We start from the raw sequence: 16,362 nt of genomic DNA, 5'->3' as shown, positions 1-16,362 counted from the left end.
TTTAAGATAAATTAATCCTGCCATTCAAATGCTATATTTCACTGCAAAGAATAACTTAACCTGTATTTAATTAATTATTTTTTTTTCCCCCTCAAGGCTAAACAACCAAAGAAAGGAAAATAGAATTTGTTTTAAAGTAGAGGTGTAAATAAAAGTCAGGCTATGATAGATTTGTCTACTGATATATCCATTTGTCAGTATAGTATTTCATATATAGTTATTTCAGATTCAAAACATACAATTAAGAAAAGGCAACAAATTATACCTACATTTTCCACATGTAATAATTAAATGAACCACTTTCATAAGATCATTTAGGAGGGAAGGGTACTAGAATTGGGAATTGAGGTTCAGTAATAATGTTGCTACCTTTCTCTGTTAAGTTACTAAGCTAAAACTAAAAGTGACTATATATATATAATAGTCAGATGTTCTATCTTCAAATATCATTGGTCTTGTTAGTGTCCCTTATGTCCCTTACCCAAACCTCTGATGTCTCTAAAGTCTTGATGGAAATTAAGTCACATCACACATGGAAGGAACATGTATTATAGCTAAAAGAGTATTCACAATTGTGTATAACAGTGTCTTCATACAAGTTGGATGTCCTGCCTTTAAAGATTCACTAGCCACATTATTTGACTAATTCGGAAATATAATTATGGGAATTTTTAAACAGTTAACTAAAAAAATGTTGAAAATTTTTTTCCATTTTATATTGTAGTTTAAAGAATATCTTGTTAGCTATATGTACTCATCTTTGCATTGTTTAGAGATTATTATCAAGGATTTACTTTGGTAAATTATGACAATTGAACTTGTAGGTCAGATTTCAGTAATTCATATACATACATTTATGTATAGTTTATTATTTTTCCAATTTGCTTGATTTTTTAAAATTAAAATTATATAGTTAGCCTAAAAGGAATTTAGTATGTATACATGGGACAGCAAAATAAACAGATGTTTTCTGCTACCTTAGTAGATGTTTCTAAAAATGTGTGCAGACCAAATGTGTGAAAAGAAAATCATACTTTAAATTCCCTAAAACAGCAGCATTATGTGATGATTATTGTTAAATTAGATATTTGTTATTTGTTATTTTTGAATTTTCATTTGTTGAGTTGGTTTAGAACAAAAAAATATTCTTAGCTGGAAATATTTCTGATACTGAGAAAGTTTAAATAAATTGGTAGGATATTTTTGAGGTGAGAGGGGAAAAAAGTGATAGTAGCAAAGTAATTTCCTTGTAATTCTAGTAAGTGGATAGAGAACTAGCGTTGGAAGAAAATTTGTATTTCCCCTGGGCAAGGCATTTAATTTTACTCAGTACATTTGGTAACTCTTTAGCACCAGTTGGTTTTTATTGATGCAGGATATTTCTCATCTGGAACACTATACACAGGTATAATCAGAAGAAACATTAAGCCAATTCTTTGGGGTGAAAAGTCAATTTACAATTTTTTACCTCTAGGATTTAATTAGGAAAGAGGATTGATGAAGACACATATGTTGTTTATTCTTATTTTCCCTTTATTAATATCAACAATTGATCTCAATGAGCTAATGCAACTAAATAAATTTTCTGTTAATATCTTTAGTAAATGTAGAGGGTTAATTTTAGAGATGTCTTATGTCCTCTCTATGCAATACATTTGGAAACAAATGTAAGTAATCATTTTCTAAAATTAATGGACACATATTTTTTTAGGTACACAACAAAACATTTGAATGATGAGACTACCTCCAAGCAAATAAAATCCATGCTGCAATAACAGTTTCCTGGAATTAGCACCTGCTGTAGAAAGATGACAGTATTCTGCAATGACTGAGATGCACAGTTTTTTAGTGATTGCAATTACTCTCTCATTCATTCTTGCTTTTTCTTTCTTTTTTCCTCTTCCCCCTTTTTAAATCATGTTCTTGTTTTTAAGACTTCTTTTCTGTGCCAAAATGAATAAAGATATAAACTTTGAAGGGATGTTTTCCTTTCAACATGGCCATTTAAGGCAGCTAATTATGCATTGCATTTGGATCTCTACTGAGAAAAATTCTGTGACTTGAACTAAATATTTTTAAACGTGGATTTTTTTGGGGAAACTAATATTTAATATTGCTTCTTCTGCATGGCAAAACTGCCTATTTCTGCTATTTAAAAACCCTCAATGACTTCATTTTTCTATTGCCGCTTTTTTCATGTGCAACCAAGATAAAGATGTTTAAATTAACTGTGTTGTACAAAATGGTACCCAACACAAAAGGTTTTTTTTTTTTAATTAGTAAAACTGGTTTGTTTAAAGTTTTACATTTGCATTTTGACTTTTTTTTTTGTAAGGATGTATGTTGTGTGTTTTAACCTTTATTAACTAACGTTAAAACTGTGATGTGTGCGTAGAAAAAATACGTATGCATGTTCATGTTTAAAGAATGGCTGTTGATGATAAAATAAAGATCAGCTTTCATTTTTCTAAGTGTGTCTTGTTTTACTGAGTTAATTCTGGCATTCAGTTCTGAGCTTTCTGAGGAGACTTTTAGCTCTTGAGGACTTAATTTTCGTATTTCCATTTGTTTTCCAAAATGTGAGCACATGGGAAAAGGGAATTTTCCCCACCTCCCCAAATATGTAATAGACATGTGACTATAGGAAAAATACACATGCAGCCTGATAGATGATTTTAAAGATAGTAATTCATCCTGCTTTTGATTTCAATGAGAAATCATGTAAGGAGAGCCGAAGACATGAACCAAATAAGAAGAAAATCAGAGGTGATTTGCACGTATTTGAATCAGTGAAAAATAGGTCAGAGGTTGAATTGGAGGATGAATAATTTGTGAGAATTTAGGAAAATGTAAAGAGGAACAATCTTAAGATCCAGATTCTACTGTGTATTGAGGAGCAGGATTGAGAGAATGAAGCTATATAATGAGATCATGGATCCTTAAGCAGGAGAGAATCCTTGAAGCAAAAGAAGAATGCACTTGACATGGCACATTAGAAAAAGTAATTGGAACAATTTGTGGAAAAATCAATTTGAAAGGATCTGTGAATAAGACAAATTTGTGAGTAACATAAATTTGTAAAATAGATTGATATGAAAGTGAAAAGAAGGCTATGGCTACAGAGTTTATAATACCAAGGAAAAAAGTTGAGTGGGGTTAAGTTATTAAGAAATGAAAATTAATTCATAAAAGTTTACTTTGGTTCTTAGGGTTGAGGTATAAATATTCATTAATAGTTCAGAATCAGTCTGTAAACACTAATCCTAATGAAGATTATGAAAGTTAAGTATTTTGAAGTGTGTGTGTGCGCAGTTTATGTATTTCTGCTGCATCTGAGTGGCTGTTACCTATGTTCTGGGTATAGGTTGATCTGCCTTTTGTAGGAGAAAGTAAAGAGACTTAAAGAAAACCACTTTTGTTTGTAGGGTAGAATGGCAGCAAAACTTCATTGGAAAAAACAGGGATTTGAGGGACAGGGCGGGAAATTTAACTTCCCTATCAGGACATTGGAGAGCGAGACAGGAGAAAGAAAAGAGGAGAAAGAAAAAAAGAAGTGAGCTTATTCTTGTGATGAAATGTTGACAATTAGGTGGATTCAAACTGATCAGATGGTGGGACTTAAATGAATAAATGGTTAATGTTTTTAATATCAGCATAGCACATATTTCTGTGCACATCCCCAAGGATTTTCACTTGGCCTTTACCATTTACCATTGCTTATTGAATTTTGGATAATCATATAAATGACAGGCCCATCAGATCTGCAGATTAAATAAAACTGGGAGGGATATCTAATATCTTATATATATCAGAGTTAGGATTCAAAAAGATTTTGACAAGCCAGAATATAAAATGTACCATGATTGAGAGCTGAGTATCTTCCCTTATGTGTGATGATGATTTCTGAGCAGAGTCTTAGGGACTGACTGGGAAAAGGATTTTAGAAACAGTCAATTAACAGATGATATGGTATTAAGCCATTCCACTCTTTCTTTCCCCTTTCCCCCATCAACTACAAGGACACTGATTAGTTTCATGCCTGGATTAAAAGTTTACTAACCTTGAATTCTTTTACCTAAATGTGGTTGATCAAGTCAGTTGTGGGTATATAGGGAAAACCCCATTATATAGGTCAAGCACTTAGGAGAACTAAGAAGGTTATCACTTTTATAACCTGCTTTCCTGATCCTGCTAATTGATTTTCCTATTTTCCTTGTGGTATTCACCCCAAAGTGACAGGAGGTCTTTCCCAATTTATATGCCTCTCCCTGATCGGCCTGCAGTCAGAAAGATCTGGGTTCAAATTTGGCCACAGACAGTAGCTGTATGACTCTTAGGAAGTCACTTAATCTATATTCCTCACTTTCCTCAATTGCCTTTACTTTGCATGGTTGATATAAGGTTCAACTGAGATATTTATAAAGGGCATTGTTCAATTCTTGGCACATGGTTTGCTTAATAAATGTTCTTTCCCCCTTCCCTTCCCCTTTTTTTCATCTATTCCCAACTTTCCCTTCTTATTAAAGAATTTAGGATCTTGCTCTGCATGTCTGTGTCTTGAATTGTTTCATTGGCTATGTTTTCTTTGGTTTGTTATTTTTCTCCTTTCTTCCTCCCACCTCCCCCAGGTGGCAAGTAATCTAGTATATTAAACATATGCATTTCCTCTGTACTATTTCCATAATTATCATGCTGTACAAGAAAAATCAAATCATAAAGGAAAAAAAAATGAGAAAGAAAACCAAATGCAAGTAAATAACAAAAAAAGTGAAAATAGTATGTTGTCATCCACATTTAGTCCCCACAGTCCTCTCTCTGGGTGCAGATAGCTCTCTCCATTTCTCCATCAAGTCCATTGATACTGGCCTGAACATAGGTGATGAATTCTTAATCATTCCTGGAGTGCAGAAAGTTTGGGGCCCTGAAACTAAAAAACTAAAGGGAAGATAATCGATTGTTGGACTGTCCCGACAATTCATTATGCATTCTACCTTATGAATTCAAAGTTTAGTTTGGTGTATATTGAAAAGGGTTGCAATACAGGTCCTAGGAAACATGTTCAGTTGGAGAGAGGTGGAAGTGATTATTCATAAATGTACATAATATCTTAACAGTGGTCTATTGGTTCCATTTCCACATTTTTTTTACAGTGACCTCAATTATGATTTGACACCCATTCCACCCCATTGTAGAGCATCTGACTGTAGAGCATCTGAACATAACTATAAAACTATCACAGATATATGCCTATATTCATTTATATAGATTTCTATACATATATTCAGCATTGGTGGGGAGAGTTAAATAAATGTTTTATTGGATAGTTAACATTAAGCATGAATTCAGGCAATTCTATTTGCTAGATAGGTATTTATTTTTAAATTAATTTGAAGAATAAAATAGCTTAATACTGCAAGTCCCTATCAGGATTTTTTGTTCGTTCAACTGCATTCACTTTTCCTCATGTGTTGTGTGTTTAGTCCTTATTTAAATTGGCAATTTCGTCTATTTCTGTCACTTTAATTCTAGCTTTTTTATATCTTGATCTCACCTCTAAACTGGAATTTTCAACTGCTTGCCAAATAGTTCCACCTTTATGTTCCTCCAGTATTTGAGTTATAATCTTCAATAAATTGCTAGTGGAGAAAAGGAAATGCCTTTTAGTTCCAGATCTGATGAACTATCTATACCCTGGAGTAACTACACACAAACCCAAACCATGTTTTGTTTTTGCCACAACTATGGATGTTTGATATCTGGTTGTTGAGACGATGGGTATATTTATTGAAAGACTTAACCCTGAGAAGAAACTGTTAGTGCTCAAGAATCAATTATTTTCCATTCCAGGCTAAGCTTCTTATACTTATGGTTAGAGAATGAGACCATTTTTGTCTTAATCAGCAAGCACAGACAGTTTTTACTTTCTTGGCTTTTCCTTTTTTCTTTTCTCTAGACCCTCTCTGTCCAGATCAGAGTGGCTTGAGATAATGGATAGATTGGTAAGTAGGTAGGTAGATGGATGGATGGTAGCAAGATGTATGAATAGATTGGTAGACAGCTGATTACAGAATTTTTAAAAGTTCTTACTGTTTGTCAGGTACCATGTGGACTCAGCCTTGAGTCACCAGTAGTCTGAAGAATCTTTAAAAGACATGTATTTTAGGACTCCAGGGACTTGTTCCTAGTAGTGGTCTCCTAGACAAATGTGCCTTGCTCAATCTTTTTGGACTGAAGATTATAACTTTCTTAAGACCATGTCACCAATCCTAAGTAGGGACTACGTTTAAAAAAGCGTATATGGCTCTGTGTAACCCATCACCACTAATTTATCCCTCATGTGTTAACAGATCACATACAAAGAATAGCAAAGAACACTGCAACAGAAGCTGAGCATGGCTCTTTATTAGTAACTTTGAACTAGGTTTCTCCTTGGACCGGATCACAATAGGATCCCATCAAGATGTGGAGATGTTGAATGGCTTTGATTGCTATCCTATTTCCCCTCTCCTCCTTGGCACAAATAATGAGAGAAATTCACAATGATAGTCACTGAAGGCATGAGAGAGTCCTATAGAGTGAAGAGAGCAAAATCTGTCCATCTTGATCCCAGGTGAGCTGAAGATCAGGCCTTTTTAGCTCCAGACCACACTCTTTCACAAGACTCAGGGTAATGCCTAGATTTTCCCCTGAAAGTAAGTAGAGGAATTTAGGCTGAATGGGGAAGGAATCTCTCTGATACTGATTGAAGTTTGCCTTCAGGATGCTTCTCATCTGGAAGACAAAAGTACCAGATGGACAGATTCCTTAAGTTAGTAGAATAGGCAGATCAGGAGAGAGGGGAGATCTTGAGTGGGCACTTCTCTCCAGAAAGGGAGAGAGTATTAGACAGCAATCATAAAGATGGCTGAATTCCCCATGGAAACTGGTTGCCTTTTCAGTTGTTCCAGACAAGGCATCCATGAACTTGGTTGGGGGAAAAATGCTACCTTATTTTCACCAAACTGGTTTCCACTGTAAACATCTTATTTTATGCATTAAAAAAAATTATTCTGAGAAGTCTAAAATCTTCAAAAGGCCAAGAACCTACTAATCTAGAGGTTTAAAGTTCCATGAAAATGGAAGATACTATTTTTCCACAGCGTAGTTGTGCTTCTTGTGAAAGTAAAGGAGGAAATGGGCATAAGTGTCAGTATATGACTCCTTAAAAGACATTAGGGTCCAAAAATCTCCCTGCCAGGCATATGCCTCAAGGAAATCAATGTTTTAAGAGGAAGGCCCCAGAATACACTAAAATAGAGTGTCAAAGAACTGGAAGTAAAGTTGATGTCCATCAATTGGGAAACAACTAAATAATTTGGGGTCCCTGAAGGTAATGAACCATCTGAAGAATACAGAGAAGTGTGGGGAAAGTGTGACGTAAGCAGAGTTAGGAAAACAATAAGCACAATGATTAAAGCATGTTTTAATTTCCTATTACTGTAGAGGGCAAGACCACCTCCCAGGTACTCAGACTCATAACCCAAAATGTCATACTAAAACTTCTTAAATGCCACAGCTATAAGTACTTAATAAATATTTATTGTTATTTATTGTTTGATTCTGTCATTTTGAGAGGAAAAACTCCTTAGCTGAACAATTTACCAAAACAAACAAAAAATACCCAGAAAACTACTAGTAGAAATTAAGAGAAATGAAGATCTTATTCTAGAAACTTTAGATACTGGGAAAAATTTCACAATAATCAGCATAATGTATATAATGTTTGCATTTTTGCAATGGCCAACTATTTGAGATGGTATGGTTCAACAGAAAGAGTCCTAAATTTGAGGTCAGAAGACATGGGTGCAAATTTTAGCTATCTCACTTAGTTGTATGATCTTGGGTAAATAATCTCTCTGAGCTTCAATTTCTTTGTCTGTACAATGAAGGAATTATACTAAATGACTTCTGAGGATCTATTCCAGCTCAAAATCTGTGATGCTAGTATAATAATGTTTGCCAACATGCTCCAATGTAGGCTTGGTGGTAGAACACAAACACACACACAGAGAAACACATAGACACAGATTGTTTTAATCTTAATTTTTATCTCTAGCTTTGTGCCTGGCATATAGTAAGCACATAATAAATGCTTGTTGACTGACTGCCTACTTAGTAATTCTAGGACAGGAACTAAAATTGATTTAAGGAATAACTTCTTAAGGAGAATGAAACAACATTCCTTAACAACAGAAATATCTTCCCAAAAGGGCTTCCCTGGAGGACAAGGAAGAGAAAACTTCTGAAAAGACAATCTACATCAAGAAACTAGAGTCTGGATGAAGGTTATAGATAGGAAATTCAGAAGAAGGGCATTTGTAGAAGATGACTTTAGTTTCCAAAAGCATTTGAACTTAAGAACCAAAAAACTGCTATTTTCCCCAAAATTATGATGTTAATGTCAGGTGAGAGATCATTCACTTAATTATCAAAGTGATTTTTCTAAAGTGTGAATCCAATCCTGTCACCCCACTTCCACTTCTTTATTCTAGAAAATCCAATGGTTCACTATCACCTTTATGATAAAATATTAAAAAGCCTCAAATGACTATGAACCCACTACATAGAATTCCCAATCCCTATATTTTTGTCCGCATCCATTTTTGATTTCCCTCACAGGCTAATTATACACTATTTCAAAGTCCGATTCTTTTTGTACAGCAAAATAACTGGACATGTATACTTATATTGTATTTAATTTATACTTTAATATATTTAATATGTATTGGTCAACCTGCCATCTGGGGGAGGGGGTGAGGAAAAGGAGGAGAAAAATTGGAACAAAAGGTTTTGCAATTGTCAGTGCTGTAAAATTACCCACGCATATAACTTGTAAATAAAAAGCTATAATAAAAAATAAAATTAAATTAAAAAGCCTCAATTTGGTATTTAAAATCCTTCATAATTTGGCTTCTTCCTACCTTTCCAGTCTTCCTTCAAGTTACTACTTTCCACATATTCTTCATTTTTTAATATCTTTTTTTTATTTATAGCTTTTTATTTGCAAGATATATGCATGGATAATTTTTCAGCATTGACATTTGCAAAACCTTTTGTTCCAATTTTCCCCTTCATGGCAAGTAGACCAAAACATGTTAAATATGTTAAAGTATATGTTAAATACAACATATGTATACATATCCATAGTTATTTTGCTGCACAAGAAGAATTGGACTTTGAAATAATGTATAATTAACCTGTGAAGGAAATAAAAAATGCAGGCAGACAAAAATAGGGGGATTGGGAATTTTATGTAGTGGTTCACACTCGTTTCCCAGAGTTCTTTTGCTGGGTGTATCTGGTTCTATTCATTACTGCACTATTGGAAGTGATTTGGTTCATCTCGTTGAAGAGGGCCACGTCCATCAGAATTGATCGTCATATAGAATTGTTGTTAAAGTATATAATGATCTCCTGGTCTTGCTCATTTCATTTAGCATCAGTTCATGCAAGTCTCTCCAGGTCTTTCTGAAATTGTTTCTTACAGAACAATAATACTCCATAATATCCATCATATACCACAGTTTATTCAGCCATTCCCAAATTGATGGGCATCCACTCAGTTTCCAGTTCTGGCCACTACAAAGAGGGCTGCCACAAACATTCGTGCACATACAGGTCCCTTTCCCTTCTTTGTGATCTCTTTGGGATATAATCCCAGTAGTAACACTGCTGGATCAAAGGGTATGCACAGTTTGATAACTTTTTGGGCATAGTTCCAAATTGCTCTCCAGAATGGCTGGATGTATTCACAATTCCACCAATAATGTTTCAGTGTCACAGTTTTCCCACATCCCCTCCAACATTCCGCATTATCTTTCACTGTCATTCTAGCCAATCTGACAGATGTGTAGTGGTATCTCAGAGTTGTCTTAATTTGCATTTCTCTAATTAATAACGAGTTGGAGCATCTTTTCATATGGCTAGAAATAGTTTCAATTTATTCGTCTGACAATTGTCTGTTCATATCCTTTGACCACTTATCAACTGGAGAATGGCTTGATTTCTTATAACTTAGAGTCAATTCTCTATATAATTTGGAAATGAGGCCTTTATCAGAACCTTTGACTGTAAAGATGTTTTCCCAGTTTATTACTTCCCTTCTAATCTTGTCTGCATTAGTTTTGTTTGTACAAAAACTTTTCAATTTTATAATCAAAATTTTCTATTTTCTGGTCAATAATGATCGCTAGTTTTTCTTTGGTTATAAATTCCTTCCTCCTCCACAGGTCTGAGAGGTAAACTATCCTATGTTCTAATTTATTTATAACCTCATTCTTTATGCTTAGCTCATGAACCCATTTTGACCTTATCTTGGTGTATGGTGTTAAATGTGGGTCAATGCCTTGTTTCTGCCATACTAATTTCCAATTTTCCCAGCAGTTTTTGTCAAATAGTGAATTCTTGTCCCAAAAGCTGGGGTCTTTGGGTTTGTCAAAGATTAAATTATTAAAGTTATTGACTATTGTCCTTTGAACCTAATCTATTCAACTAATCTATTTCTTAGCCAATACCAAATGGTTTTGGTAACTGCTGCTTTATAATATAGTTTTAGATCAAGTACAGCTAGGCCACATTCATTTGATTTTTTTTTTTTTTTCATTAGTTCCCTCAAAATTCTTGACCTTTTGTTTTTCCATATGAACTTTGTTGTTATTTTTCTAGGTCATTAAAATGGTTTTTTTGGAAGTCTGATTGGTATAGCATTATATAAATAGATTAGTTTAGGTAGTATTGTCATCTTTATTATATTTGCTTGCCTCATCCAAGAGCACTTAATATTTTTCCAATTGATTAGATCTGACTTTATTTGTGTGGAAAGTATTTTGTAATTTTGCTCATATGATTTTCCCTTTGCAGATAGATTCCCAAATATTTTATACTATCGGTAGTTATTTTAAATGAAATTTCTCATTATAACTCTAACTGTTGGATTTTGTTAGTGATATATAAGAATGCTGATGACGTGGGTTTATTTTATATCTTGCTAAAGTTTTTTTTTTTTTTTTTTTTTTTTTTGCTAAATTTGTTAAATTATTTCTAATAGCTTTTTAGTAGAATTTCTGGTGTTCTCTAAATATATCATCATATCATCAGCAAAGAGTGATAATTTGGTTTCCTCATTACCTACTCTAATTCCTTTAATCTCTTTCTCAACTCTTATTGCTAAAGCTAGCATTTCTAAGACAATATTGAATAGTAATGGTGATAGTGGGCAACGTTGTTGCACTCCTGATCTTATTGGGAATGGTTTCAGTTTATCCCCATTGAATGTGATGCTTACTAATGGTTTTAAATAGATACTACTGATTATTTTAAGGAAAAGTCCATTTATTCCTAAACTCTCAAGTGTTTTTAGTAGGAATGGATGTTGGATTTTATCAAATGCTTTTTCTGCATCTATTGAGATAATCATATGGTTTTTGTTAATTTGGTTATTAATATGGTCAATTATACTAATAGTTTTCCTAATATTGAACCAGCCCTGCATTCCTGGTATAAATCCTACTTGGTCATGGTGTATTATCCTGGGGATGATTTTCTGTAGTCTTTTTGCTAATTTCTTATTTTCTTTCTCTGTTTTCAGCCTACCTGGTTTAGGTATCAGTACCATGTCTGTGTCATAAAAGGAATTTGGTAGGATTCCTTCATTCCCTATTTTTTCAAATAGTTTACAAAGCATTAGACTTTTTTTTCCTAACTACTTCACAGTATACCCCATTCTACTGATTAGTCAGCTATACTTAGAAAGTCTTTGCTTGTATCAATTAAGTAAATCTTTTCCTTCCTTCTATTTTTTCCCCCTGAGGCAATTGGGGTTAAGTGACTTCCCCAAGATCACACAGCTAGGAAGTATTAAGTGTCTGAGGTCAGATTTGAACTTAGGTTCTCCTGACTTCAGGGCTGATGCTCTATGCATTCTAATTTCTACTCATTGGTCCTAGTTTTAGTTTCTTATCAACACAGAAGAGAGCTCCTTTTCCTATTATCCTTTATGGACTTGAAGACAGTGATCACTGTTTCCCTTTAGTTTTTCCTTCTTTCAATTCTTCACCATCCTAGTCAGTCAAGCTTCTTCCCTTAGAAAGTCTTCTATTTTATCAGTGATTATGTCATCAGCAATCAGTTATTGATAGACTTAGACAAGGTCAAGTTTCATAAATACTTTCCCAGCAAGAAGAAAAGGCTGTTGATTGTAGATACTTGATTAAAATTCCTTATTAGCCATGGATTTGTACACTATCAGACACATGCTTCCACGAGGTGAGTCACAGAAATATGCCATGAACATAGGATCTTTTATATTCATAGCAAGATATGAATACCTAGATAGCCAAAAACAAACAAACAAATTAAAACTAAAACTAATGAATGTTGTTGTTATTCAGTCATGTCCAATCTTTCATGACTTTATTGGAGGTTTGTTGCTTTCTCCTCCAATTCATTTTCAAAGGAGGAAACTGAGACAAAAAGAGTTAAGTGACTTGGTCAAACATCTAGTAAGTATCTGGGACTATACTTGAACTCAGATCTTCCTGGCTTCAGTCTAGTGTTCTATCCATTGAATCATCTATATCTGAATGTAATGAAATATTTAATAAAGAAATGTACCACCTTTTGAGGCACCACATTCCAGCTGTTCAGAGTGGAATGGATCTTCTCAAAATGAGTAGGACTCCCTACTTTTTAAAGCTCTTCAGAGGCTAGACAACCATTTGCTGAGTTTTTTTTTTTTAATCTTTGGAATTCTTTTTGTGTATTGGTTGGACTAGATGGGCTTTGAAATCTCTAACAAATCTCAAAATCTATTATCCTATGAAACAATGAATATGAGGAATTTAGAGAAACAGGGAAACTTTTAAGAAGGGATGTAGCATAAAGAAAGTATCCCAAAAGTCATGGTGCTTATTGATAACCTCATTAAAGCTCATTTAAGCTTTAACTAAAGCTTTAAAATTGTATCAAAACTTTTGAAACAACCTATACAGTGATTGCAGTAATGTAAATGATAGTACTAAAAGGCAGTTGACTAATGGATTACAATGACTGAACAATCCCTTTCCTCAAGAAGTTTATTCTCTAACCAGGAAGATAAATATATAGTTTGAGAGGAGTGACCCAGAAAGAATAGGCAATCTCACAAGCTGTGAATACAGCCATAAGGTACTAAGTAATCACACCTTTTCTAATTGTCTTATTAATATTGATTTGCCTTGATTTTTCCCTGAATAAGAAGTCAAGATTGGCAGGTGGGAGACTAGATATACAACATAGCAACTGGGCAAATGGATATGTCTCTACTGGCAGACCCTGGTGTCTTTGCAGATGGCTGGATGGGATGTAACACAATATAGGACTGGCCAGCATGATGACATGCTTCTTAGAGAAGCATGAGATCCAAGAAAAATAAGAGTAATTGATCTCCTGGTTCTGCCCATTTTGCTTAGCATCAGTTCATGCAAGTCCTTCCAGGCCTCTCTGAAATCATCCTGCTTATCATTTCTTATAGAACAATAATATTCCATAGCATTCATGTACCATAACTTATTCAGCCATTCTCCAATTGATGGGCATCCATTCAGTTTCCAGTTTCTGGCCACTACAAAAAGGACTTTCACAAACATTTTTGCACAGGTTTATGCAAAGGGTCATTAGGGGCATTATTTAGGTTTGTCTTATTCTTCCCTTCTAGGTTATTGGTTACCTGAGAGCATTGATGAATTTTATTCTCCTCTGCATCTCCCTTAACACCCCAGGCAGTATTCCCTTGGTGTTTAAAATATATTAATTGCCTGAATGGTTGAGTAGAATTGGTATTTGTCATTAGAATCAGAAAAATCTCTCTTGAGCAATGCTAGGGTAAATTTTAACTTTTCAATTTTTTCTTTTTTTCTGAAGTCCATGACACTTTAAACTACTATTGCGACATGTTGTTGCTTGATGCAAAGGTTGCAAGTAATTAGATTTTAGCTTATTATACCTTATTTGCCTTTTAGATTGATTTCTGCTTTATAAGATTAATGGGGACACTATGCTTCATTAGCAAGGTATTTAAAAAGTCATATCAAAGAGGCAAGATGACTCTGTGGTAAGATTTTTTTAATGTAACCATCATCATACATTTTATTTTGAATTTTGTGAGCTTCAATTTCAGAGGATTGACATTTTTGGACAATGGGTATCTTAGTCTTTCTGATATTCTAGATTTGAGTCTAATAGATTTGTTCATGTGATTTCCCAGGCCATAAAAGAGTGTAATTAAGTAAGGATGCTGCTTAGGAATAGATGTACTGATAGCTTTATTCAGTTGAAAGTGATAGCAAGAAACTTAAAAGCACACATACTCCCACACTTATCACATAAGAAGAAAATCAAATGGATAATAATGAGAGTGTAGACACAAAATCTGCTTCTTATAAAGACAAGTAATATTAGGCCTGGAAGCAGGACAGGAGTTAATGAGAATGAAAAATAAATTTTTATTTCAATGAGGTCTTATGAAAAAGAATTTCAGTTCCCTTGAAAAAGAATTTAAGGTGCTGGAGTGAAATCTTAAATAATGAGTGATTCAAAGAACAAATCATAGGAACAATTAATTATGTAAAAGAAACTAAAATGATAAAACAACCTACCAATATTTCTGGGACACGATTAAATTAATCATCAAGAAAAAACCCATGTCCTTACAAACAAACATAAACAAAATAGAAAAAAAGAGGTTTAATAAATTTTATATGCATCTGAATAATTGAACAATCAATCAATAAATAAACCTATGATAAACATAAAAGGAGATATTAAAATTAGAAGAAAATTGATAAAATATATAATTTTGATTTCTTGAAAGTAAAAGACTTTGGCACAGATAAAATTAATGTGTTGTTATTTCTGTGTAGTGTTTTGATTCTACTCACTTTACTTAGCATGAGTTTATGTAAGTTTCTCCAGGCCTCTCTGAAATCATCCTGCTCATTTTTTCTTATACAGTAATAATATTCCATAACATTCATATACCATAACTTATTCAGCCATTTTCCAACTGATGAGTATCCATTCAGTTTCTACTTCCTTGCCACTATAAAAAAGACTACTATAAACATTTTTGCACATGTGTATCTTTTTCCCTTATTTATAATCTCTTAGTGATTCAGGCCCAGTAGACACTGTGGGATCCAAGGGTGTGATGCCGTGTTACCACCCTGGATACTTTAAAATCAGCTGGAGTCAGGATAAGCAAAAGTCCTTGATTTTTGTTTTTTATCGAAGGGAGAGGAGAGCTCATGGACACAGGAATCTCCTCTTTCTTTTCCCGCTCTGAGCCACCTTGCTCGTTCTATTCCACCCTGTCAATCCTGCCTCAATCTCTCTTTATGCCAACAGATCAAGCCTGCACAGAGTAGTGGGCAGGGCCATTCTTTCTCCAAGCATATGCTATTAGAGTATTATCCAATTGGTAATTAGCCTTAAGTGGTTGGACCTCAGTGCATCAACTCAGTTTCAGCCCATTACAAAAGGGTATACACATTTTGATAGTCTTTTGGGCATAGTTCCAAATTGCTGTCCTGAATGGTTTGATCAGTTCACAGTTTCACCAACAATGCATTAGTATCCCAGCTTTTCCACAAGCCTTCCAACATTCACCATTATCTTTTCCTGTCATTTTAGCCAATCTGAGAGGTGTGTAGTGATACCTCAGAATTATTTTAATTTGCATTTCTCTGATTAATAGTGATTTAGAGCATTTTTCATATGACTACTCATGATTTTAATTTCTTCATCTGAAAATTGTTTGTTCATATCCTTTGACCATTTATCAAGTGAAGAATGGCTTGAATTTTTATAAATTTGAATAAATTATATGTTTCAGGAATGAGACCTTTACCAGAACTCTTGGATGTAAAATCCTCCCCCCTCCCACCCCAGTTTATTGCTTCTCTTCTAATCTTGTCTGCATTAGTTTTGTTTGTACAAAACATTTTAACTTAATATAATCAAAATTAACCATTTTGCATTCCATACTATATTCTAGTTCTTTTTTGGCCACAAATTTCTTCCTTCTCCACAGATCTGAGAGGTAGACTATCCTCACTGCCTAGTTTCTGCCATACTAATTTTCAGTTTTTCTAGTAATTTTTTGTAAAATAGTGAGCTCTTATCTCAGAAGCTGGAGTCTAGGTTTATCAAACACTAAAGTACTATATTCATTAACGATTGTCTTATAAGCTTAACCTATTCCATTGATCCACTTCTCTATTTCTTAGCTAGTACCAAATATTTTTGATGACTGCAGCTTTAGCTTTAAAATATAGTTTTTAGTTCTGG

General features: G+C 33.9%; 1 protein-coding gene across 4 annotated transcripts in view; it reads left to right on the top strand.

Annotated features, from left to right (window-relative positions):
* The window catches only part of CYRIB (CYFIP related Rac1 interactor B), a 71,514-nt gene extending 69,043 nt beyond the window's left edge, over window positions 1-2,471 (top strand). For all 4 annotated transcript variants that reach the window (XM_003760386.4, XM_031947197.1, XM_023496497.2 and 1 more), the window contains one exon: window positions 1,712-2,471. In XM_003760386.4, coding sequence (XP_003760434.1) covers window positions 1,712-1,775 — 64 coding nt within the window. In that variant the 3' untranslated portion in view covers window positions 1,776-2,471. The remainder of the gene's footprint in view (window positions 1-1,711) is intronic.
* The last annotated feature ends 13,891 nt before the right edge of the window (window positions 2,472-16,362 follow it).

The sequence above is a fragment of the Sarcophilus harrisii genome, chromosome 1 (genome assembly GCF_902635505.1).
Source record: "Sarcophilus harrisii chromosome 1, mSarHar1.11, whole genome shotgun sequence".
Classification (NCBI taxonomy): Eukaryota; Metazoa; Chordata; class Mammalia; order Dasyuromorphia; family Dasyuridae; genus Sarcophilus; species Sarcophilus harrisii.
Note: the sequence above shows the minus strand (reverse complement) of the source record. Positions and strands in the feature narration are given on the sequence as shown.